Source organism: Epinephelus lanceolatus, chromosome 17, assembly GCF_041903045.1.
Source record: "Epinephelus lanceolatus isolate andai-2023 chromosome 17, ASM4190304v1, whole genome shotgun sequence".
Lineage (NCBI taxonomy): Eukaryota > Metazoa > Chordata > Actinopteri > Perciformes > Serranidae > Epinephelus > Epinephelus lanceolatus.
The window spans coordinates 38,548,734-38,575,000 of NC_135750.1; the positions used below are offsets into that span (position 1 = coordinate 38,548,734).

General features: G+C 40.1%; 1 protein-coding gene across 3 annotated transcripts in view; it reads left to right on the forward strand.

Moving 5' to 3' along the window:
* Positions 1–26,267, forward strand: part of fbxw4 (F-box and WD repeat domain containing 4) — a 79,140-nt gene that overhangs the window by 48,540 nt on the left and 4,333 nt on the right. For 2 of the 3 annotated variants that reach the window (XM_033612599.2, XM_033612600.2), the window contains exons 6-7: positions 7,769–7,834; positions 21,639–21,779. In XM_033612599.2, coding sequence (XP_033468490.1) covers positions 7,769–7,834; positions 21,639–21,779 — 207 coding nt within the window. The remainder of the gene's footprint in view (positions 1–7,768; positions 7,835–21,638; positions 21,780–26,267) is intronic. The other variant, XM_078160656.1, reaches the window with a different exon arrangement.

The following is a 26,267-nucleotide window of genomic DNA, read 5'->3' on the forward strand; positions in this document are numbered from 1 at the left end:
TTTTTTCATTCTTTTGATATTAAGTCAATATTTTGAGAAAGTTTCATGTTATTTCTGAGATACTAAGTCATGTTGATACTAACTCATTGCTTTTAAAAAGTTTCTCATTCTTTTGAGATACATTACAGTGGGTGCTCAGGCAGAGCTCAAGACCTTTAGTTCACTAAAAATCCAGAGGAAAATCCAAGGCCCTCTGTTTCCTGATGGAATCCACTTGAGTTGAATCCACCAGCAGCCTTACACTACAGCAGAGTCTGGGAAAGGCTCATAAGGTCTGTCCATCAGGTGCTGAACTCAATTCTTCATCAGCAAACCATCGTTGATGAAAGCACAGTTTATAAAACTGTTTGTCATTTCTGTACTGAGACTTTTGGAAAGTCACCAATCTCAAGAGTTATGTTTTTGAAGAAGCTTAAAGTCCTACACACTTGTGGCTAAATACATGTGCGGAGAGGTTCCATGTTGTTGTTGTTGTACACTGAGCTGGGATCAGAGAATGGTGACAGTCTGGACAGCAGCACCGTGTTGGTGGTGGTCTTGGGAAAGTGTGGTGCTCCCTGTGCGGTCAGCGTGTTGATTTGGAGCTAACAATGTTGGTACTGTTGGACTCAACTCCCAGCAGGGGCTCTCACACTTTGTATGTGTTTTTGTGTGTGTCATTGCTGCCAATGTCTATGCATCAGCCTCTATGAATGAGTGTGTGTTTGCACGCATGACATTGTTGTGAATGTGTGTAGATGTTTCTTTCCATGTCTGTGTGTGTGTGGCTGGGTTCCCACTGAGGACCCGGTAAGTTTGTGTGACCCTGCCACACAGGCCCTTAGATAATACAGCCAGCTGATGAGTTTACCCAAACGGCAGCAGAGGCCCAGCATGCTGCTAATGATGAGAGATGGAGTGGGGTGGGGGGCAGATCGAGGCAGTGCAGGGTGATTCTGTTTGGTCAGAGATATGACCGTGCATGCGTGCGTGCATGCATGCGTGCGTGCATGCGTGTGCACGTATGAGTGTGTTTAGGGGGGACACTTGCCCCACATTAGGCGAGAGAGGCTCTGACTTTAGCAGCTATAATATCAGTGCAAGCTCTGACCCCAGATCAGGCCTGGTTGGCCCTTCAGCAGGGTGAGAGAGCTGGGGGAGACAAGGGGGGAGTCGTTCTTTCATTGTATGGCTGGTGTCCTCTGTCCTGCCTCTGCCAGTGCCATGGCCCAGTGAGGGGAGAGTAATGTGAGTAATGGAGAGTAATAGGGTCCAGATAGTGAGTGTGACCGTAACCCTATTGTATCCTGTGTCAGCAGAGTCAGAGGTCACGCAGCGCACATATTGGTCCTGGCCCCTCCCGACCCATTTGGGCCATAAATGAGTTTACCCAACACTAATTACAGAGGGCCTGCCAATGGGCCGCACTGCTTAATGGGCCTGACAGCTGCCCCTATGCTGCACTTAGACATCCCCCCCCCCCAAACACTGTCCTGTCCTGCCACCCCTTTAACCCCCCTCACAACACATCTCTCTCCTCACTACTCCCCTTGGCAATATATTTGTGTACCCCTCAGTCACAGCTCTGTTTGGTACTGTTTGGAGTGCTGCATTGAAAAGTCATTTGGAGCCTGTTGGATGAATTTCTTATAAATATCAATGTTTTATTAGTTGCATTGGTGGGATATTAGATAACAATAACTACAGATGAGACATGGGTCGGGCGATTTGGTTAAGCTGATTGGAAAAAAAACTCTCAGGTGGGTGTGTCATAAAGTGACATAGCAGCATTCTGAGCAAGTTAATAATTTACAGAAACATTGTGCAATAATCTCTCTCTGTCTTTCTCTCGAGCACTTTTTAAACAGACATCACACTATAGAGCTGCTATGAAATCCCTTCTTCATGCCAACTTTGCATTTTTACACATAACCAAACAATTGTGGCATCATGCCGCTCCAGCTTGTAATTTTACACAGCATCCCAGCATCCTAGAAACAAAAGAGGCATAACAGGTGTGACGTGTAACACAACAGTGTTGGTCTTTTGTGTTACATATAACATACACGTCGCCAGTGCTTTATAAACAATAACAATAGCATTACCCTGGCAATAACAATCATTTATAATCCCTGTTATACGGCAGCTGATCTTGTCCTCTGCTTGGAGTGTAAGGAGCTCCTGGACCTCATTGTTTTCCCAATTTGCGGACATTTTCTGCTGCTGTCCTGTTTTTTTAATAAGCTGCTCTCACGATCAGCTACTTTTTAAATTTTCCACTGTGGATCACACGAATAACATGTCGCCTAAACCTCACACCCATGCCGCCCATCATCCCATCCTGCCAGCTGTTTGATTCTCTTCTCCTCCACTGAGCTGAACTGCCAATCAGGTTGATTTCATTCACCGATGAGCTCCACAGTCACCATGCTGAATCAGGCATTTATCAGGACCTGAAATATCCTTTGATTCACTGAAACTTCTGCACGGCGCTATTCAACCAGGAGGCTTCTTTTCTGAATGGCAATCAGACAGTGCAGAGGACTCTAGCAAAAGTTACCAGAACAAGAAACCATGGATTACCAGAACCATCCAGAATCATGGACAATTCTAAGGCATCAGCCAACAATGTGAGAAGATGCAGAAAAAGAATAAATCACACTGCACTAGTTAAAGGAGCTGATGGTATCCCATTTCACTGGAGTTGTACCTTGTATTATTCCTATGTGACCAATAAACCATGATTGATTGTTTGATATATGACATTTTAGAGGACTTCCACGCCGGAATGTCCTGATATTGTCTGAGTGACTCTCGGTGGGGGTACGCTGTCATTTTAAAGTCAGATTGGTCTTTGGAATAAGTTTGACTAATACAACAATGGAAATTGCTTTTTTTCTGTTAAATATAGTTTTTTATTGTTACCTGTTTTATTTATTATTTATTCATACATTAACTTTATTTTTTTCCATTATTTATTTTTATTCATTTATTCATTATTGACAAACTGACTGACTGACTTATTTGAATGAATGTAAAATTGCCTATCACATTCACAAGAAGGTCGCTTTTATTTTGAAGTCTGTTCTCACACGCTCTTACTGTAATACCTAGTATATACGCATACCACAAAACAAACAAGTGGAGGCTGGTTTGACTGCAGTGCGCTGCATAGGGTGGTGTTTTAAGTGATGGAGCAGATGCACAGTGCCGTTTTACAAGGGCTCTCCTGAAACCAAACCACCTCCAGATGATAGACACACTGCGGGATCTTCCTCTATTTTAAACTGATGTGAACTCAGGACAATGTTTGAGGTTAAACTGAGCTGTTATGCTTTCAGCCATGTTTGTTGTTGCTAGTATGACACCATTTTGGCAACAACTCAGAATATTGCTATTATCACAATATGATTTTTTTCCATTATTAAAGATGATACCTGTATTCTTGTGAACAATTTGATATGGCACACACCTAGTTTAAATCTCTTAATGACATATGTTGGTCTTTGTTCCCCTCAGGTAGTTACAAATCAATTAAGTTTCTCATTCTAGATTCTTATGCTGGCCCACCCTGTAGACACTTCACATTCTGATAAAGGTCAATGATCATCATAAACCTGGTGCTCTGAACACAAGCATCGCGATTCAGCCACCATTTCCGAAGCTGCAATCATTAGCTACTTCATAACTTTGTAATGAAATTCATTGTCAGCTACATCCCAGGATGGTGGTACAGATAACAAGATTATTACAAGAATGACTGCTGAGTAAAGGAAAAGTGACAACAGAATAGAAGCACTGGTTAGTTTACAGAAAGCTCGAGACTCTGGTCACATTGTGATTGTGTTCCTGACCTATGCTCCACCACAGCTGGAGCTAATAGCTTCCTTCCCTTCACTGTGGTTTACAGGCAGGGAGTTAACCTTGGGGTCAACATAAATGTGGTTTCTGCTTTGAATTTACATACAGTCAGTCCTTCAAACAATCTCTGGGAGTTTCTTATACCCTCAAATGTCCTCATATGCCCCTCTGGTTTATATGCAGGTTGCAAATGACTTGTAAGCAATGTTATATCCTCAAGATTGACAAGTTTATCTTCAACAGGGGATGCAAATACATATTTCAATGAAATGATGATGCAGATGCTTAGATTTGGATGCCTAATACTTAAAAATTCCTAAATGGAAATGTTAAAGGTCTTCATTTTCCTATACAACTTTGTGTTTATTGCAGAAATGATGTTAGTTATTGGTTTAGTTGCATAACAAAAAATAAAACAATGGTAATTCCGATTTAAGTCATTTACTTATGGCAAGGCTGACTAGTAGCGATTTAGTTTTCACTGGTGGAAATAACATAAAATATCTCAATGTGTCATTTTGACATGTTGAAATGCAAATTTAAGTTATCTGTACAATGATTTTGACATGTTACAAATATATATTCACATGTAGAAATTATATTTCAACAAGTCAAAATTGATTTCCAGATATCTTCAATTATAGATACCAGAAATCCCCTTTTCACTAGTAAAAATAACAATTACAGATTTCTAAAGTTAATTTTCCACATGTTGGAAAGGGATTGTGACTAGTGGTAATGTAATATTTCATTTTAGATATCAGCAACTGCATTTCTAATATGTCCAACATATCAACAAACAGTGTTGGGGAGTACCCAGTTACATTTAAGGGACGTGTTTTGGTTTAAAACTTTATGTGTAAACTATAACATTCATTCTGATACTCTGCATCTTCTCGCCAAGCAGGAAAGCCTTCTTTACCATATTTCTGGACAACACAGGTCAACATAGCCGTTTGGACAAATTTGAGTTTTCATGCACTCATATTTTTTCTAGGACTTTTCAGCTTTATTGCTCAGTTTAAAACATTTGTTAGGAAAGCAAAAAGTAATCAAATGTAATAAGTTACATTACTTTGATAAAGTGATCAAAGTAGTGAAGTTGCTTATTATATTTTTTACAGAGTAACTACTAACTAGTAATCTGTAACCTATTGCATTTCAAAAGTAACCTTCCCAACACTGTCAACAAACACTTTTGGATATGTGGGCATGTATCATTATATTTCCACAAAGCCACTGGTCAACTTTTAAGTTAGCATATTCATTTAAGTTATTGAAGAAATCTACAATGACATTTTGATGAGTGGAAATTTCGAAGCTTTAAAAGGAATTGTAGATATCCGTTAATATAATCGTTACTAGTATGAATATAATTTCCCCTTCTCCACCCACTTTATGATTCCACAGAAATGCAGTAAGGTTTATCATGCTGCATCTGTCTCCTCCATCTCTAGTATTCTTATCCAGCCAACAGCACTTGTCAGTAACTATCTCTCGGAGTGTAAAAGGTAGGCCCTCCCCCCTGTCCGTCAACCCTGTAGGAGGGCACTAAGCCCTGCAACTCAGGCCCGGTCCAAGAAGCCCCCCTACCACCAGCACCCCTGGTCACCACACCACCCTCTCCATAGCTTCTAACAGCCAAACACACCCACTCCCACAGCGCTCCTCCCCTGTCCTTTCACTGCTCCCCCACCTCTCCACATGCGTGGCATTCACTGTGCATACCTAGGCTGCTAATTCCAACCTGCCACTCCAATCAAAGGATCACGACTGTTGTAGTTTTCTTCTCTTTTCTTCTGCTGGGAAACAATGTATGGTTGATGGAGGCAGGGACTAGTGTGTGTGTGTGCTGCTATGTGACAGCAAGGAGAATCAGATCAAATCAGACTAAAACTGGGGGAGCAGTCCTCCTACTTGATGATGTGAAAATCAGAGTTACCATTAACTGCTGATAAACCCGTCAAGAAAGAAAATGCATTGAATAATTTGCAGAAATTTTGAAAAAGGTTGACTTATGAATTTAGCCACATGATGAGAATATGGGCCCCTGGGCACAGATATGCAAAGGGCCACACGATCTTTCCGACACAGAAGCAAGACACACAGGCTTTGTGGGGGTTTTGCATCTCTTTGTAGTCATTTGTGTCGCTTTGAGGTAATTTTGTGTCTTTTTTTGTCGTATTTTTCTCTTTATAGTCATTTTATGTTCCTTTGCAGTTGTTTTGCCTGTTTTTGTAGTTATTTTGTCTTTTTGCAGATCCTTTACGTCTCTTAGGTCTTTGAGGAAATTTTTGTCTCTGAAATAATTTTGTGTCTTTTGTGTTCCTTTGAAGTCATTTTGTGGCTCTTTTTAGTTGTTTTGCCCATTTTTGTAGTCATCTGGGTATCTTTGAGATAATTTTGTCCTTTTTTGTCATTTTGTGTCCCTTTGTGGTTGTTTTGCCCATGTTAGTAGTTATTTTATGTCCCTTAACTTTGAGGAAATATTTGTCTTTTTGACATAATTTTGTGTCTTGTTTGGTCATTTGTGTCTCCTTGTGGTCATTTTGCCCATTTTTTTGTAGTTATTTGGGTGTCTTTGAGGTAATTTGGGGTCTTTTTGAGGTCATTTTTTGTCATTTTGTTGTTATTTGGTGTCTCTTTGTAGTTGTTTTGCCCATTTTTTGTAGTCATTTTAGTGGTAGGTAATTTATGTCTTATTGAGCTAATTCTGTGTCTTTTGTGGTCATTTTGTGTTCCTTTGTGGTGATTCCGCCCATTTTCATTTCATTTTGTGTATTTTTTTTATTGTTTTGCCCATTTTGTAGTCATTTGGGTGTCTTTGAGGTAATTATGTGTTTAATGAAGTAATTTTGTGTCTTCTTTGGGCATTTTGTGTCACTTTGTGGTTGTTTTGCCCATTTTTTAAGATATTTTGTGTCCCTTAATAGATCCTTTGCATCTCCTCCTGGTCTTTGAGGAAAGTTTTAACTCCTTGAGATAATTATGTTGTCCTTCTGGTCTTGAAGGTAATTTTGTCTTATTGAGGTAATGGTGTGTCGTTTTTGTCTCTTTGTAGTCATTTTGTGTCCCTTTGTGGTTGTTTTGCCCATTTTGTGGTCTCTTTGTGTCTCTTTGCAGTTCGTTTGCATCAGTTTGTGGTGTTTTTGTGTCTCTCTGGGGTCGTTTTTAGCCTCTTCCTGGTTAGTACATGTTAATTTTAGCAGCATTTTGCAGAGGAAAGGCAGTGGGACCCCTGACACATTAGGCCCCTCGGCCTGTGCCCTGGTAGGCTCATTCAGTAATACATCCATGCTTATAAAGCAATACATCAGACTGATATATGAAGTTTGTAACTATTAGTTGTTAACAAATGTCCTGAAACGATAAATCTACTGTATTTAAAACAACAACAACAACAAAAAAAAGACGACAAATGAATTATCAATAAAACTAATGGTTAGTTGCAGCCCTAGTGTGCAGAGGGCAGACTCATGAACTTCTGGAAACAAGATGTGCAGTTACCAGTTGATAAACACAGCCAGTCCACATGATATTGGTCATCAGATGTCGATGATGGGTTATTGATGTAATGAGGCAGTTTTTTCTGTGTGAACATCATCAAATCATGTGATTTGGTTTTGGGGAACACTGTAAGTTTTAGTGCCATTTATACTGACAACTCGGATGTATTTTGTTGGCCAGTACTGTCTGTGTACTGTCTGTCAGTGTGTCATCCTTTTCAGTCAGTATGGGCTACCTGAAGTAGGACTGTATTTATGTCATTGTCAGTAACACTTTTTTCACCTGAGATTTGAGTTCAGCTGGTTTCAGTTGTTTTTGTGAGACTATTCATACTCTGTCTCTCTCTCTCTCTTTCTCTCTCTCTCTCTCTCTCTCTCTCTCTCTCTCTCTCTCTCTTGTCTCTCTCTTTCTGTGTGAACAGATCATTTGTAACAGGCACTGCATGCTGTGAGAACTTTTCCCCTCTTCGTATCTGGGATGTTGAACGGTAAGTCAAGAGGTTTCTCTGACATGCTGCAGCACTGCTGTAAATTGTAACACATCAAATGTTTTGTCATCCCACATGTTATTGCAAGTTTCCTGATGAACGATATGGTCAAAGTGTAGACAGTGATGCAGCCATGTAATCCAAATGACATAAACATAACATGAGATGGCAGGTGATGATCCTTAAGGAGAGCACAGAGATTACACCATAAGGAAGCTATGAAGGCCCTTCTTAATGCTTCTGCTCCAGTGTATAATTTTAGACAATGTGCTGTCATCGCAGAACCAAAAGACAGGCATGACGTAACACAGCAGCATCAACCTCTAGTGTGGCATATAACATATGCTTTGGCAGTGCTTTATAAACAATAGCAATAGCATAACATGTCAATAACAATCATTTAACATCACTGTTATATGGCAGCTGATCTCATCCTCTGCTTGGAGGGTAAGGAGCTTCTGGACCTCATTGTTTTCCTAATTTGTGGAAATTATCAGCTGCTGTTCTTCTCCTTTGAGTTAGCTGCTAATTTCTACTTCTGAAATTTCCTACAGTGGGTCCCACAAATAACATGTTGTCAAAATGACAAAACAACATTACTTTAGTAACAACCACACTTAATACAGTACTTACATAACTGCATTTATACAAGTATATTTTGAAAAGACTGTATGCATTTAACAAGCAGAAACTGTACTTTACTGTGACAGGAGTGTATTTTGAAAACACACAATGTGTGTAACAAATGTAAATTGACACCTTGACCTTGAATGTCCAAAACTGACGCATGAGGAAACCTAGTGCATCATATTTTGACATGTAGGTCTACTTAAAGTGGCGATATTTGGCAATATTTGGTGTTGAATTCCTGCAGAATGGGTAATGGGTAATCCAATGCTACGCCATCCTCTGTAGGGCTCTAGGCCTGTGAGCAGAGCAGTTCCCAGACCAGGTGGTGATGCCCCCTGTCAGGATACTCTCAACAGAACCAGAGCAGAAGGTCTTAAGGACCCTCAAAGAGACTATGAATTTCTTATGCTGTCTGATGTATTGGAGGCGCTGCCTCACCTTTCTCACCATGATGTTTGTGGGCCATGTGAGGTTTTCAGTGATGTGGACTCCCAGATACATGTAGGTGCTCACCTTCTCCCAAAGTGTCCCATTCATTCTCAAGGCTTCCTCTACTGCTTCCTCCCAAGGTGCAAAAAAAAAAAGATCCTTAGTTTTGCTGACATTCAGTTAGCGTGTTGGCCTTGCCTGATTAATTCTGTTTTTCCACTTATTTAATTTAAATACTTGAGGTGAATTTGCGTTATTATATTTTTTATGCTGTAGAAATTCTAAATTCCACAGGTTTGCATGGCTAAAAGGGATCTTGTGATCTTAACTGCCGGGTTTGGCTGCAAAAAGTGGTCTATTACGATGAAGTGTAAAAGAGCACGACATAGTCTGATGGGTGATGAGTGAACTTAGTTTTATAGTTTGAACTTTTAAAACATTGGAGAATTAAAAAGATATTTGCTGGTAAGAAATAACATCAGTCAGCTAATATTAGATCTATTTCAGGCATGGCATGTCTGCTCTTTTTGATCATTACAAAGGGATAGTTCAGATTTCTTTAAAGTGGGGTTGTAGAGGGTATTTATCCAACATTAGGATATTACATACAGTAGATGCCATTTGGCATGACTCTAGTTTGGAGAAGCAGGCTGGAGTCTTGACACGGAAGCTAAGCAATCTACTGCTGTGGAGGGGTCAGCAACAAAATGTATTTTGGCCACCTAAAACAAAACAAAATCAGATTGAATGTACGCTATCTTGAGTATATTTTTACTGCTTTCCCTTAACGTCAGACGGTTTCCAACGGGAAAATGAAGCCGTTATATCACTCTCTTCAAAGCCAGACTCCATTGCAAAAAACAGTAATTTAACATTGCTGAACACAGGAGCTGATGGTCTACCTCTGCCTCCCAACAGTTATTGTGTTTTGTTTAGTGAGGTAAAATTTTCTCAATGGAGTCTGGTGGCTTTGACAAGAGCATAAATGGGGAACTGAAGTTGTTAACAGCTTCTCTGTTGAATGGGGCTGTCTAATGGAAATGTAACGCAGCAAAAAGATATTCTAAATAAATAATGATTTTTTTTTTTTTAAGTGCCTACAGTACATATGTTTTGTTGCTGACCCCTCCACAGCAGTACATTGATTCGCTTCTTTGTTATCCCTTTAATACGCAAAATGATTTTTTAAGAAGAACCAAAGTGTCAGTAAAAGCTGAGCTGCTCTGTAATCAGTCCAAACATTTATCATCTTTGACATTAGTAACATGCACACATGTAAGTTGAGTTATTTTTGTATAAGTCATCATATGATGGACATTATATGGGGTCAGTTAGCCACACCTTGTCCAAATGATAAGTTTGTGAGTGTCATCCATCACTTTATCAGTAAATCCTGGCAGCAGACAGGAGACACACAGACAGGTGAGCTCTGAAGTCACAGTGAAATGTCTACCGGTGAGTCCATGAGCTAATCAAAGATGAAATAAAAGGTGAAATTTGTGAGTTGGGTTACAGAGTTATCGTTGGAATTTTGCTGTCTCTATTGTGAAGGGGGAAACATTTGAGCTGTCTGTCATTTTTTAGAGTCAGGTTATTCATATGAACCAGAGGTGATTGTACTGTACACATACACACCTGTGCATATTCAGTGCCGTGCACAGACATATTTTGGGGGGCAGGTCCTCAAGCCAATAAAAAAAGGGCTCCCCACTAATTATTTATACAAAATAAAGTTACATATAGTTGCACACCCTTTACTTACTTACATATTTATTTCAGTACCCATACATTCACAGTGGTTTAAATTAACAACAGTGACAAATCGAGGCTTAGGGCAAACACTTTTGTTACCTGGCTTCAGATGAAGGCAGGTCACACTGTCAGGGGGACATGGATGCTGCTCTACATGTGTGTGTTAATTGTGATAGTTGTGACAAGGGAAGCTAAAGAGAGAGGGGGAGGGGCTCATGTAGTCTTGCAGAATTAGAACTCAAATCCAGTTGGGCATCACAACACCTTTTAACTGATGCCATGGGCCAAACTTAAAGAAAAACTAAAATATTAAATTGGAAAAAGAAATTTACAAAAAAAAAAGTCTTGCAAAAAGGGCACATATCTAGTCAGAGGGCAAAAGGGCAGGTGCTTGAGGACCATCTAGGGTCTATCTGTGCACATGCCTATTAGCCATCCATCATAAAACATTCCTACTGAAGTTACAACTAAACCTATGCTCATGTTCTCACTACCTTGTAGCCCGGTATACACTGTGCGATTTTAGGCTGTCCTAGACAAAATATGACCAATGTGAAAGACACTTGGCTCTAAAACGGTGGTCCTACATCACACAGTGAGAGAGGTTCAAGGATGGCTGTTGTTACAGTCTTGCGATCAAGGACAGCCTGGGATAAAATTCTGACAGTGTCATAAATTTGGGATGACCATCTCACTGTGTGACTGCTGTTAATTGCCAACCATTAGAAATGCTAACCAATGCTACCCAGTGTTAAACAACCAATAGAAATGCAGCATGAAATGAGCATGAATCCTCCTCCCCTCTTCTTCAGACATTAAATAAATGCTGCCATAGCAAGAGCTCTTTGTTTTGTTTACATTTTTTTCTTACAACTAGAGCGGCATAGATGGATGACGCATGCTGATGACATTTTGTTCTTGCATATTGACGTTGATGGATGTATGTTGCAGCCTGCAATTTGGTAGGCGCTGTCATCATACAGTCTGCATACATCAAACTTGATGTTGTACCCAAGTTTAATAGATCTGTGTCACACAGTGTAGCTGCAGTAAACTTACAAGATTGCTAAAATCTCACAATCTGCAGGAGGATTAAACCTCCTCCTCTTTCTCCTCTCTCATGGCATTTCAACCAAACCTTTTCTCAGTAGGGTGGAAGTGAGCATGCATGATAGTCATCATTGGCTTCTGTTAATAAATCTTTTTGCGCATATACTCTTGTGTCTTTCTAAAAGAGCATGAGCATTCATATATTATTTGTATCGTGGTGTCTAAGGAAAAGTCTAGTTCATGATGATTAAAGGAGAGGTTGCGTACCAGATGAATGTTCCCACATGGTGTCTGTTTATGCGAATCTTCCTTGTGCAACGTAACTGCATCAGCAACAGTATGGCCCCTGAAGCAGCGGTTTGGAAACACCATGGGACACACTTTTCTAAAGCAAGGAGCTGTTCAAAATGAGGGGCCTCTGAAAATTCCTGTCTCTGAAAGGCGAGGCTTAAACCTGATACATCCTCACCAAGGCTGCTGTAATTCCCAGCTTTACCTGGGCCAATTAAAATCGTCCGACACAACACAACACAAAAAGCTGCTTCCTGCTCCCAAATGGTGTGGAAATCTGAGAAGGGAAGAAGACAGGAGACATACGGGGAGAAGGAAGGAAGGAAGGGATGGGTGGGCAGGTTATGCTGGAGGTTGCAGGTGGTGAGAGAAATGGACATGGTTACCAGGTGTAGCATATGTCCTCCTTGTGACATAGAAATGTATTTATGATGGAAAAAGACACAAGTTTTTCAGTAATTGTGAAATTATTAAAAAATATATCCCATTCTATTATTACTTTATCAGTTAATATTTAAAGATGAGCTAAAGAGAGCGCTTTAAGTCAGTACAAAGAAATCCTGGTTGTATACAAGGTTGAACAAACCTTTCAATATTAGACTCATCAGAAAGGGTTTGGCTCTCTAACAGCTCTCAGTATGCTCATAGCTTAGGGGCAGATTTAAAGAAAGCTTCATTCATACATTGGAAATAATCACTTGTCCTGATGATAAAGGAACAAATACAAACTGCTGGCACAAGGTTTTAAGATTACTGTGCTCTAAAATATTCCTGTATATTTTAGCTATAGATTTATTTTGACGTTTAGATATGAAAAATATTGAATTATGTTGCTATTCTAGTACTCACTTCCTGTCGGTGTCAGTGTTCATTTCATTGGCAAAAACTATGACAAAATCTTTTGGAAACAACCTTTTTTTCCATGACGAAAATTAGACGATGACAAGCTAAAAATAGATCTTGATAATAAAAACTAAGATGAAATCTATGTTTTATTTTCTTGACGAGACGTGAGGAAAATGTTTGTGGTCGACTATCAGACATTGAAAGCTGAGAACGGCTGTCTTTGCAATGATCCTCTAATGCTGCATAAGCAACAGACTGGTAAACTCCATTAAATAGTCTGCACCAGGATGTTTTGCTAGCCAGCAAAAACACTCACATAGGAGCAGTGTGAGCCATTGGTGCAAGTTATGGGCTATAATTCAGCAGTAAATGATCAGCAATGTGTGTCTGACTGTGGATGGTGGAGCTGCTGAATGGATTTGTGGAGTTTGTTGTAGCTGTGACTGTTAGAAATTAGCTCTGCTTGTTAGCCACTGAATGGCAGTGGAGCAAGCAGCCACCGGCTGCCAGATTTTACATCTGATCCCTGCAGGACTGCACTCAGATCAGGACTGTCTGGAAAAGGTTTATGGGTTGATGCTGTTTGACAGGTAGGTAGGAGGTTCAGTTATCTGTGAGCGTAGCTGTGCTGTAAGTTAACAGTCTGAACTCTGATAAGTTTTCTCTGACAGAAATTAAAGTTTTGTTTTAATTACCAACACAAATTGAAACCTCCAGACTAACATATTGCAGACAGAGAAAGAATTCATTATTCATCATTAATTCATTATTTCTCAGCTTCTTAACAGTGAGATGGATAAGTCAGAGTTTACAGTGAACCTACAATAAAGTAGTTTCGTTGTCTAAACCTAATCACGACCATTTCACAACATTAACCATGTGTTACAATGTGTTTCAGCTGTGCGTGTTACAAACACATTAAAGGGTGCCTTTTGAATCACTATGAGATGCTGAGGAGTCTCACAAAGCATCTGTATTCGATGGCTTGGGAATGAGACGAGGCTGGGCATTATTAACTTCAATGTCTTATCAAGTTTAATAAGCGAACTGTAGGGTTGCAACATTATTTTCACAAGGTTTCACAATATGATAACCATCTCATAAAATACTGCATTTTCACAGAATCAAGGTATTACAGAACTGATATTATTATCAGTCAGACTGACCCGTAAAGGGATGGAAACAGGAGGGTTTTTGTTGGTTGAACAAATGTTTTATTACCATAATTGAAACTTGAAACCATTTTTTTAATGGAAGTATGTGTAAAACATCTCCCCATAGAAAATAATTAAAATAAAAGGGATATTCAATGTCCAGTTGCATTTTTTTCAACATCATAGATAAACAAATGTACACAATATGTTATTCATCAACTTTTGTGTCATGGCATACCTTAAAACTGATATCAACCTTCGTGAACTACTATTAGAACAATATTTTCTTTCTTTCAGTCTTTTTTTTTTTTTTTTCTTTTTAATCACAATTTAGATCACAACCAGATTATTAGTCAGAAGTTGCTACTCTATGTGATTGCTTTCTCTTGGATGGCACTGATAGGCTAACCGCAAGTTAAAAAAGGACAGGGGGTCATGAAGCCCAGGCTCCCTTTGAGCTCTTGTGGCTTTGATTTTGATTTAATTTAACACTTTCTCTTTTTCCCTCCACAATTAATTCTGTGTCTTTTTTTCATCTGGGCGGCACAGAGTTCTTATGATCAGCCATATAGAGGGGGATCCCACAGAAGTAGCGCCATTGGAGCAGCACCCCAACTTTTCACACTGTCTTCCCTCATGGCTAAACACAGAGGGGACAAAAAGCATCAAAGGAAAAGCACCCTGACCATCACTCCCAGCTGCAAAGATTCCCCTCTGTTCCTTCAGAAAGGAAGCCCTCCTTTTTTCTTTTTTTTTTTTAACAATCGAATGGCCAAGCTAGGATTCCTTACATTCCTGACACTTAAAAGAGCGGAGTGAAATGTCTGTGTCGGGGTGGACGCTCTGTTATACAAATTGCAGCAGTATTGTCTTTGCAGCGCACGCACGTATGTGACATTTTAAAGGTAGTCATTGTTGATGCACACCCCGTCTCTGCTGTCTCTGCTCACATTCCTGCTGCAGCGGGCTCAGAGGTGCAGGATGAATTGGGTGGACGTGCAGCAGGTTGCGTGGCTCCCCTCTGTTTGTTTTAGCGAGTAAAAACCTCAGCAGGGCTTCTTTTCTCTACCTGTCTGATTGCTTTTGACAAGAGGGCCTGTTACCCAGTGCATCCCCAGGCTCCTGTTCAGAGCTCAACCTCCAGCCACTTCTGACACAAACACACACACACGGCTTTTCTTTACCTGTCCCCATACTAAAGGATAATGCCTTTAGCTTCTTCTATTTTTTTCCACATTGTCAATTCTTTAATGATTCCTTTTACAACTTGTGTGTGTGTGTGTGTGTGTGTGTGTGTGTGTGTGTGTGTGTGTGTGTGTGTGGCCTTTAAAGCCAACCTGACTCCTGTAGTGAGACCAGACAGGCTTAAAGCAGGACTTAGGCCCTGTGTGTCACACAGCCAGCAGTCCCTTCATGACAATCACTAAGTCTGTGCCCCCTAGGGCCATTAGTCTACCCATCTCCCACAGCAGCTGTCACACTGCAGCTCAGACTGCTTCATTCTGAAGCAGCAAAATGATTTCTCTCAAAAACCATCATTTCCATTTGAATCTTTGTCACATAAATGTTTAGATGAGGCTCATGGGATCATTTTCATAAGGTTACAACTTGGTTGCTATTTTTGGAGTTCGGCCATGTGGTGTTTCTGTTATGATTCCAATGTAAGCCCCCTTCGCTCCAGTAAACCATGCTTTCATTTCATCTATCTTATCGTCATCGGGACTCTATGTGACTTTGTTTTCAGCTCTTAAGCCAGTCATTTTGGCATGTAACCTTTGATTGTAGTGTTTTTTAGGGATGCACCGATTGTGAAATTCTGGGCTGATGTTTCACATAACAATTTGGCCGATGGCCATAATGATGGGTTGTTTTTTTTCTTGTTGTCCATATTGTTGTTGTTATTTATTCGCCTTTTTGTTCCAGGAAAACAAAGACACCTTCATTTTAAGAAAAATAACAGTTTTAAAGTGTATAGCAAAATCCCTTTTGCTATACATAATAGCTCATAGTTCCCTCTATAATATCTATAATATATTGCTCTGAAAACATAAACAAATTTTTCCTTCACAAGATCACATCTGAACACATAATGAGAACATTATAATTTACCTTTGCCCAATACTAATTTTTACAGAATAAAACTTAAACATATAATAATGTAACCCAGTGCAACCTTCGTCAGCAGTTCGTTCCAGCCTCTCAGCTAACAGCGAACATTAACTAGCTCTCCACCTGCTGATTTCAGTACAGATTTGTTGTTCACAATATAGCATTATCAGGGAAACAATAGGATGCATCCCCTGACTGTGTTCTTTCCTCCTGATGGCATCCTGGGGTAGATCTCTGTTCGTCGCGGACACATTTTCTGTTGTCCCTGGAATGCTGTTATTTTGCGCCCTGCTTTTTAGCCTGTGCAGAATTACTGTGACACAACAGAAAAACATCGGCCACTGCCATCAGTGAATCCCATCTAATTAGCCAATAGACTGATGGAGATAAACCGGGCAAATATCAGCCAATACCGATGTGCAGCCGATACATTTTTGCATCCCTAGTGCTTTGTGTACCATGTACTTATGTTAATTAACAAGTCACAGGACTAAAGGCCCTGACACACAAAGCCAACAGTCAGCCATCGTTCAATGTTAGGCCATTGGCAAGCATGTGTCCCGCATTGACTTGGGCAACAGTCGGCCCTTGTCAGCCCCAGTCAGCTATTTTTTGGCTGATTCAGCATGTTGAATGATAGTTAGAGCAACTGATATTAAGAGCAAGAAGGTCTGCGTATGGCAGGAGGGGGGATGAATGGGTCAAACAAAACAGGACTTTCACCCAAGAGACCACAGTTTATGTCCCACGTAAAACCAAAAATAAATGTTGTTTTAATATAATGTTATGAAAATGTAATGTTATTTACACACGGTCGACGTGAACTGACGTCACTAACAAGTACTGTGTGTGTACCACAGCCTGATATATCTTCTTCTTCAGTGGCATACAGCTCCATAGAGCTCCTGTAGTTTATTTTGACTCAATCCCACATACATCTTCCAGCTGCCACACATACTCACTAGAGCACCAAATGTGGAAAAATCCACTGCTGAAAGTAGTCCCCAACAAATGCACCGACATGGATATAAACTGTAACTGCAACTTGACTGGTTCACCGACACATGGAACCACAAGGCGGTAATTCTAATTAATGTTTAAACAAAAGCACTTACACTAATCTTAACCAAAGTGCTTTTGTTAACAGACGGTGAGATTTTAGTATTTTTTTAAGTTTAGTGCAGCTGTGCGACATGAATCTAATCAACTTGGGTACGACATCAAGTTTGATGTATGCAGACTGTGTGATGACAGCACCTACTGAATCGCAGGCTATGACGTATGATGCAATAGCTTTCCATACTGAGTGTGCAAGGATGCTGCATTGGTTATTATTTCTCCAACTGTGAAGCATAGCATAGAGGGCCACATCATTAAAGGAAATGACCACTAGAATGAAAATACAGACAGTACTTACTCACCCTCATGCTGACAAGAAGTCCAGTGTAGTTTTTTAATCCACAAAACTCGTTCGGGGTATCGGAGGATAACAGCTAGCCGGATTTTTCCATACACTTGAAATGCATGGAACCCACGTCCAAAGTCATTTTGAAAATGTAATAAAACTCTGCTAATGCATTTCAAAAATGTCAGAATGGCCCGTCCGTCGTAATCCAAGTGCCCTGAAGCCGCGACATGCAAAATTGACTTGAAAAGACATAATTTACTCCACTTCTATAGCATCATTTTTCACCGTGGTCAGTTAACCTGCGCTGCAGGCATGCTGTGTTTACATGGCAACTCACGCAAGACTCGAGAACAGTACGAGACGTTCTTGGTCTTGAGTCTCGCGAGTTGCCATGTCTGTATTTATCACAGCAGCTAACTTTACCAGATTTGTCCTTAATCACCAGAACTAACAAGACAGAGATCATTGTATCCGGCAAGAATTCATGAATTAAAAAAGCATTGTAGCAGATGGCAAGGAGAGGAGCTAACCTCATGCTGGCATATTTGATGTGCTCAGCAGTGATGTGATCCAAACGACATGCTTTGTTATCTGCTAGCTTGTTTATAGTGTGGGACACCTCGTGAGAAAATTACCTTCGAATCAACACACTCAACATTATCAGGCACATATATATCACATTTGACACAATTAAATAAGGTGCTGTAGTGCTGTCTCCATAGCTCAGCAATATTTTTAACCCCTGAGATACCATCTACAGTGCATGGGGGCGGTATCCATCCATCCATCCATCCATCCATCCATCCATCCATCCATCTATCTATCTATCTATCTTCTGCTGAGTATATCACTTACCCTTTGAGGACACACTGTGTGTGTGCAATGATTATGACTCAGCCAGTCAGCTATGTTTTAGAGCCTGCCATTTGAAACTTTCCTGTCAGGCATGCTGGAGGCCAGACCCAGGTATTCAGCATTATGGACCCAGCCAAGCAATAGAAAGGCTGGTCAGATCAGAACATTGCGCTGCTGCTCACTAACAGATACAGTCATTTTGACAGATTACATGCTTATGCCTCCGTCCTGTAATCACACGCGGCCCATAAAAGTCAGTGACCTATCAATTTGACAATCCCTGCTGTTTTGCACTGTGCACCAGCACATCGCATGGTGCTATTACTGGCTTTAAGATCACTGCACAGATGTCAGGTCCATTTTATGGAAACCTAGCTTTTATTTTTCTTTCACATTTGGGTGTTTGTAAGTGTGTTTTTCGGAACAGCATAAGATTGTAATCATGTTGTTTGAAGGATTTCAAATGGGAGGGCTATGAATTGATGATCTCTTTGTAGTTGGAGTGGCCTTGCTGTGATGGAGACATCATTATTTAGTTATGAATGAACACTCTCGTATCCCTTTGGCTTGAATGAGTTTCTTTTTGTGTGGCATGTGCTAAGCTCCTTGGTTTTAGTGGTAAGGGGAAAATGAGGGGTCACTACCCCACACAGACACAAAGTCAGCCTCATCACAGACTCCCCATTGGCCCGGGCTTAGTCATGAGACCCTGGCAATGGGAAAGCTCTCACCCAATAAGCTACCCTGTGGGGAAAGCCCTGGTCCAATAAGAAGGCCCCCTAGGGTAAGGGCTGGGGGATTACCAGCCTGAGCCTGCGGATTGAGCTCCAGGGCGAGGGAGGGGGGCACGAGTCGATGCACAGGGCTACTTGGTCGCCAAGGCCAGCGGCCTCCTTTAAATGGTTGCTACGGGGCAGGTATCAAACGTGTGAGAGTCGCACACAGTCACGGTCATGGAGGGTATTAAATGGCAACAAAGAGACAGTTATTCTGCAATAATCCGCCCTGCTGAGTTCAAGTTATTCTCCAATAATCAAGAGGCGAGGAGCAGGCGGGACAGAGCTGTGATCACAGGAGCATGGTGCTGCATGGAGCTTGACTCGCACACACACTCTCTTACACTCAGGTCACACCACATCAACCCAGACACACAAACTTTATTTATCACTTGTAAAACCCATGTGTGTGTCCAGTCCCACACTCACTAATCTAGGCTCAATGACACATAGGACATACTCAAACATGTTTGTTGAAGATGAAAAGCTTGAAATGGTGTGATAATGGCACTAAAAGCCAATCACAACAGCAGTGATTATAACAGTAATAATGATAACGAGACAAAATGCTGCCTTATAAATCGATCTCAGTTCCTCAGAGATGATTACAGCATTTACATCTATTTTACAATTATTTGATGGTGTGTGTCCAGGCTTTTGTCCAGTGTTTGGTGGGACAGGCTCCAGCTGTCTGTACATCTCAACACAAAAACATGGAATGATGACATATTTGTTAATTTGGGCCATTTGACAGCACAGTGTATACCGTGAGACTACATAATGTGATGAAATTCTTAATTTGTCAATTGTTTAATTCACTGGATTAGACAAAAACTGACATTCCCATTTCATTCATAAGAATTTGAAGAATTTGTAATAGTGGATTTTGACTCTAAATGTACTCATAAATTACTAGAAATTATGTTTTTCTTTGAGTAGGATAGAGCCAATAGACTACGTTTTTAATACATTAATCTTTGAAAATAAAAAAAGAATGATATTTTTATATATTTTAATGATTAACTCATATTAATGAATAAATGTATGCTTTTAAACACATCGCATATATATTTTGCATTGTTTTTGTCATCAGAACTCAAAATATCCTTAATTTCTGACCTATCTCCAGTCCTGAGATGAATTTTCTATGGACATAATCAATAGGATAAGAGTATTGTATCATTAGAAAATCAAATTAAAACAGTATTTCCCACTGTTTATTTCCTGTGGCACTCAGTAAACGTGAGTATACTCAGTAAATCCTGAGTAAAAGCTATAAATTTGTAATATTATATTTGACATGTATATAGTAATATATCACCTCATGTTAACTTTATACACAGTTTAAACATTATGTACTTAAACAATTTGATTAAAAGACTGAAATATGCCTTGCTCTTCCATCTTGCACTATTGTCTGCCACTGTCAGAAGGGAGGGGTGTTTTCAGTTAGTTTTGTTTTTTCACCTCTGCTCTGATGAAGAGCAGCCCACAGCTGCTTAAACTGTCTCAATCATAGGCCCAGGTGGTGTGAATAATGTAATGCACAGCAGACTAATTACAACTGTATTCAAATTAAATTATGAGTTTATTTTTGTAATATTACAACTCTATTCTTGCCCTTTTGTGAAGTGGCCAAGCTGCTACAGCATTGAGAGTGCTGGTTTTGTTCTCACCTTGTCAGTGTGTGTGTGTGTGTGTGTGTGTGTGTGTGTGTGTGTGTGTGTGTGTGTGATCATAGTGAAATGTGGTTGAGGTGACACCAGTTTAGTGGGGACTACTACAGAAGTTTTGACTATTTGCCACGCGTCTGTTTGTGCACAGATTTTTTCTTTTTTTTTTTTTTTTTTTAATGTGATCACGTCACAACCATACAAGATAGTCAAGATACGGTACAGGTATGTAGTTGAGATCCCAATGAGGGCTGAAGTAGGGGGATAGGAAGAAAGAAAGGGGCTATAGCACTTTACACCCCTGGCCTACATTTGCTTCATGGCTAGAGTGATCCCATTGCAAGATGGGCTGTAGTTTTATCCTGCAAGATATTTGTCATAATAAGCGTATGAATTATGGCCAAAAACATGTTTTGAGGCCATAGTGACCTTGGTCTTTGACCTATGATCGTCATAGTCTTATCAGATTATTATTGTGTTCAGTTGGATGTTTGTGCCAAATTTGAGGAAATTCCTTCAAGGTATTCCGGAGATAGTGCGTTCACGAGAACGAATGGACAGCCAACGTGATGGACAGAAAACGTGATGCCTTCAGCCAAGGCTGTCACTGGCACTGATACATAATGGAGGCAAACCAAAGATTAATATCCATTTACTTATTTCATTGTCCATTTATGAAAATAATTTTGTCACATTTTTGCTTTCATTGTTCACATTTTATGTATGATGGCACATGTGGTATTCAGATATGTCACATGTGAATTAGCATATTCTCCATGTGAAGACACAAACTTCACTTGTTCATTCCTCCATTCCTCTCTCCTCCACCAGGTCGGAGTGTGTGTGCAGTCTAGGCGTAGAGTTTCGTCGTGGGGCTGGTGTGTTGGATATGGTGTTTGAGTCTCCATTCCAGCTCTTCACCTGCGGCTATGACACCTTAATTCGACTCTGGGACCTCCGACTCAACCCAAGGTACGCCACCACTTATTGCAACAGTCAGTGCTCCTTTGGATTTTAGCTTTTTTTGACTGTAAGATGTTATAAGATTTTTCTTTGGTCAAAAACAATAGTACAAAACATCAACATCATTGGCAGCCTTTTATCAGACAATTTTTTTACGGCTTGTAAGGCAGGGGGATTTTGTCCATCTTGAAACATATCAATGATTCATCAGTCTTAGCAGTAAAGTAAGTCTTTCCATCTCATTAATCTTCATGAATCTGATTCATGAATTTGATTATTTCAGGCCAGCTATCTACTATAGGCAGATTAGCTTGTGACCATTTATGAGTGATTGCTGTTTTTGCTGCAACTGTAATTATTTTCAGGTGGTATTCATCATTTCCTGAGATTCTTTTTGGTAAATTGCTCAAACAAAGTGATACACATGTCAGTGGGATCTACAACCCAAGGATGTGCTGCATGAGTCTCCAAATATTTCCCAGAACAGTTGTATCTTTGTGCAGATTCAAAAAATGTTATGGTGATTTGCCTTAACTTGTCCACAGTTTTTCCAGCATGTATAGTCTGTAAATAACCACCTTATTCATAGCCCCCATGACACCTTTCATGAACTCTGTTATATAATATATACTATTTACCTGAATATTCCTTGTCTGAGCCTCTCTGAACAGACTGTGTTAGTGAACTCTGGATGCTGAGACACTTCCCTCGTCTTCTTTTTGGTTGTAGCTCTTTCATTAGGCCATCACTGCTATTATGTGTCGTATTAAACTACTCAGGCTTGGACATACTTTCTGCATTGTATATCCCCCAGCAGTAGAGGGAGGGCAGGGACATGAGCTTACTGTCTTCCTCCTGCCAACACAGGTGAAAGTAAAACTAAAAAAAAATGCTACTGGGTCTGGAGTAAGTTGAGTAAGTAAATGGTAAATGCACTAGATGTGTTCACAGCAACAGAACATTGTTTTCACAGACAGTTTAACATTCGTAATACAAATAGGTACGACATAGAAGAGAGAAACGAATTCCCTTTTTTATAGATCCTATTGACACTAGGATAGATCTTCAAAATGTAAACATAGAATCGAGAGTATTGACATTTCAGTATTGACCCGCTCACCCCTATCAGTCGCTGCTGTGATTTCTATCGCCCTATCTGAATCAGTGGGGACTGATTGCTTAAATGCTGTGGGTATAACGTTAGCATGTAGCGTTTGTGTTGCCCCTTGTTTTCGTCTAGTTCCACCAACAGACACACTGGTGCGAGGTCAGCATAAATGAGTCTACATGTTTAAAGTATTAACCCTGATGTAACTTACTGTCATGTAGCAGATGCAGAATTATCATAGATTTTTTTTTTTTTTATCCACCACTCTCTCTCACCATCGTCCTCATAATTCTAAGCGAAACCAAAGTAGCTCCAAATGCCAGACCTGTAGGTTATTGGACGATCTTGTATTTCTTGTCTGTTACTGGTGTCACTAACCAGATAGTAACGAGCTATCTTAGCGTAGCATCCCAGTGTGTCTGACTGGAGTAGAATGTTCAGTTTAGGGGTCGGTGGGGCAGACAGCATGTTGCTGTTCCGTCCTGTGGGACGCCTTGTTGAGCGCAGTGGTACTGTGCACCAAACGAAATGCTTCACTACAAATATGTCTTTTGTTACACGTTTTTACCCTGAATCAAAGCTACAACGCCAAGTGAAAATATATTGATTTCAAGTCCATGCAACAGATTATCTTGGGTCTTTATAGGTGTAAATCTTAAGTGAGCCAGTCAGCTGCTTAATATAGCAGCATAATCCTGTGCGCACTGTTTTGCTACTTTATGCAAATATCTGTTATCTTTCAATGTGGATAGCTCCTTAGTTCCCTCAGTATTGTCCTCTTGTCAGGATGGAAAAGCTTCAGAAATAACATTCATGGCATCAAAATCATTCCAAGCCTTCTGTTTTATTTCCAGCAGTGTGAGCACTGGGAGCTAACCTGCAGCCCTCTGTGGTGTACATATTAATGCAGCAGCCATCACTTTACTATATGCCGGCAGGGTCCCTAAGATGATTGGGGAGGGCAGCATTTCTTTTGGACAGCAGGGGTTAGAAGGATTTCAGCTTGTATTTCGGGGGATCAGTCAAGTAAGACAAATCAGATCTGATTGGCAGATAGCTCTGGGGACTTAGAAAGGGGCTGGATTGGGGTAAAGGTTGGCAGAGGGGGGTCCCTCTTTAGATATCAATAATTCATACAGTCAAACCTAACTGGCCTCAAAAGGCTTCCAGGGTCATTCAGGAGGTTCAGGTTGTCTGAAAGTTGGGGGTCACCACCAAACAAATGTTCTGTGACAGACAAAAGAACAAATGCATATTCTGTATGTTTCCATAGGGCTTCACCAACAGTTGAACTGCATCAGAATATATACATATGTGTGTGTGTATATATATATATATATATATATATATATATATATATATATATACATACATATACATATATTATGATATCAATGTATTCTATGATGTGATAAAAACTGTTTTTCTGTTTACAAAGAAACTAATCAAGTAGGGATTTCTGTCTTTAGTTAATCTTGCAAATTGAATTCTTGACAGTATTTCATTAAATTAATGATAACATGATATTGCCATAAATCAGTCTTGGTGATGAATATCAGATATAGTGTTATGTAGTCTCTATATACAGATTCTACATCCTGTAGTCTGTAGGCAAACCCCGGAGATCTTGCCTCCAGAAGAAGAGCGGAAGAGCCCTGGTTTCCGGTTGTAGGCTGTTTGTAGTCCGCGTGATATTGACCAATCATGTTTGAGCCGGCTGCAGTTGTTGCCAGGTTAAACGGTCTGTGCAGTGAACTAACGAGGCGGAACATAATTGGCGTCACTGCAAACTCTGAATCCATCGCAATGGTTCAGCATATTTACTTATATATAAACGGAAGCCAGAAATGGAAATTCGCCTCCTCCGCCCAAATCAAACCGGAATGCCAAAAAATCGGGGTCTGCCCCCAGAGGCTGTATCGCCATCTGCCGGAAGTCAGACGCCGAATACAGCTGATGGGTCCCGAGAATAAGTGTTATAAAGTTACACATTCACAAATCATAGCTTTTAATCGGTGGAACACTACTCAATGAAGAAGAGTAAGAACTGAAATGATTTTGTACATTAGTACGAGGTTAAGTAGTATCTACATATGAGGAGTGATGTGCTGCAACATTGAAAGTTAGGCTTAGTTAGGCTGGGGAGTAATTATTTACCAACTCTGAGCTTAATCATACTGTCACAATATGATGTCATCATGTTATCCCCCCTTCAAATGACCAAGCGGCAACCTCTGGGGCTAAAAAAAAAAATGAAGCCAACACGGAAGTGCAAAAACTGCAGTTCCTCTAACGACCACTTGAGGCTGGCTCCAGAAGCTGTCAATCCCCATAGACCACCATGTTAATATGCCCAACTTTATAGCAGAAATAAACATGTTTATAGGCTTGTACAAAAAAAAAAGTTTTTGCACTCTATTGGTAATTTCCCCCAATTTCCTGATAATTGCACAGGGGGTGAATTGTTATATAAGTCACCCATTCACATTTGATTAATGCTAAAAGTTATGCATAATCAAGGGTGGGCTGCTTTGAGTGACAGGCTGCCTGCCGTAGTGTCCTCGGCTTCTCAGTCAGATCCGCCCCTCGCTCCTTCACAGTGTCATCCTCTCGTCTAACTTTGGTCACTTCTGGTTCCAAAAAAACAAAATAGCGATGTAATGCTGAATGTGAGGCTTCAAACAGGGGTCCTCAAACCAAAGGGTGACGTCATGGTAGCTATGTTCATTATTTGAGCAGTTTATGCAAATGACTGATGTCTGAGTGAATATTCAAACTTGGTTATTAAGGGAACACTCACATCACATATCAGATCTTATTGAACAAATTATTCAAGTTGAAAATCTTTACTGATGTACATTGCATAATTTGTTGAGAACAAAATGATCTAACAACAGTCAATGGAAATCAAAATTATTAACCCACTGAGGGATGGATTCAAAATCACACTGAAAATCAAAGTAACAAAATGAAATCAAATTCAACTTCTCAAATTTATTGAATGAAAAGATGGTGCAGTTTGAACCTGAGATAGCAGAATAGATTCCCACAGTATGCCAACACAAAAAAACAAGTATAGTGATAAACCAAAACGACCAGCAAGTGGCAATACTCGAGAGGGAAATATTCCCTTTTATGCTCAATTAGCTGTATTTGAATTAAAACCAAAACTCATCATTTCAGTAACTTCAGCCTTTTTTGTCAGACTTGACAGTGCTTTCATGCACAGACATGAAATAAAAATGTCCAACCACTGAGAAGTTTTTTCAAAAAGACTCAAATATGTAGCTTTAGCTGAGTACTCACTCACTGAATATATAACAAACGATGTCCTAGTAAAACTATTAGTCATTTATTCAAGCATTGATCATAAGGCTGACATACCAATC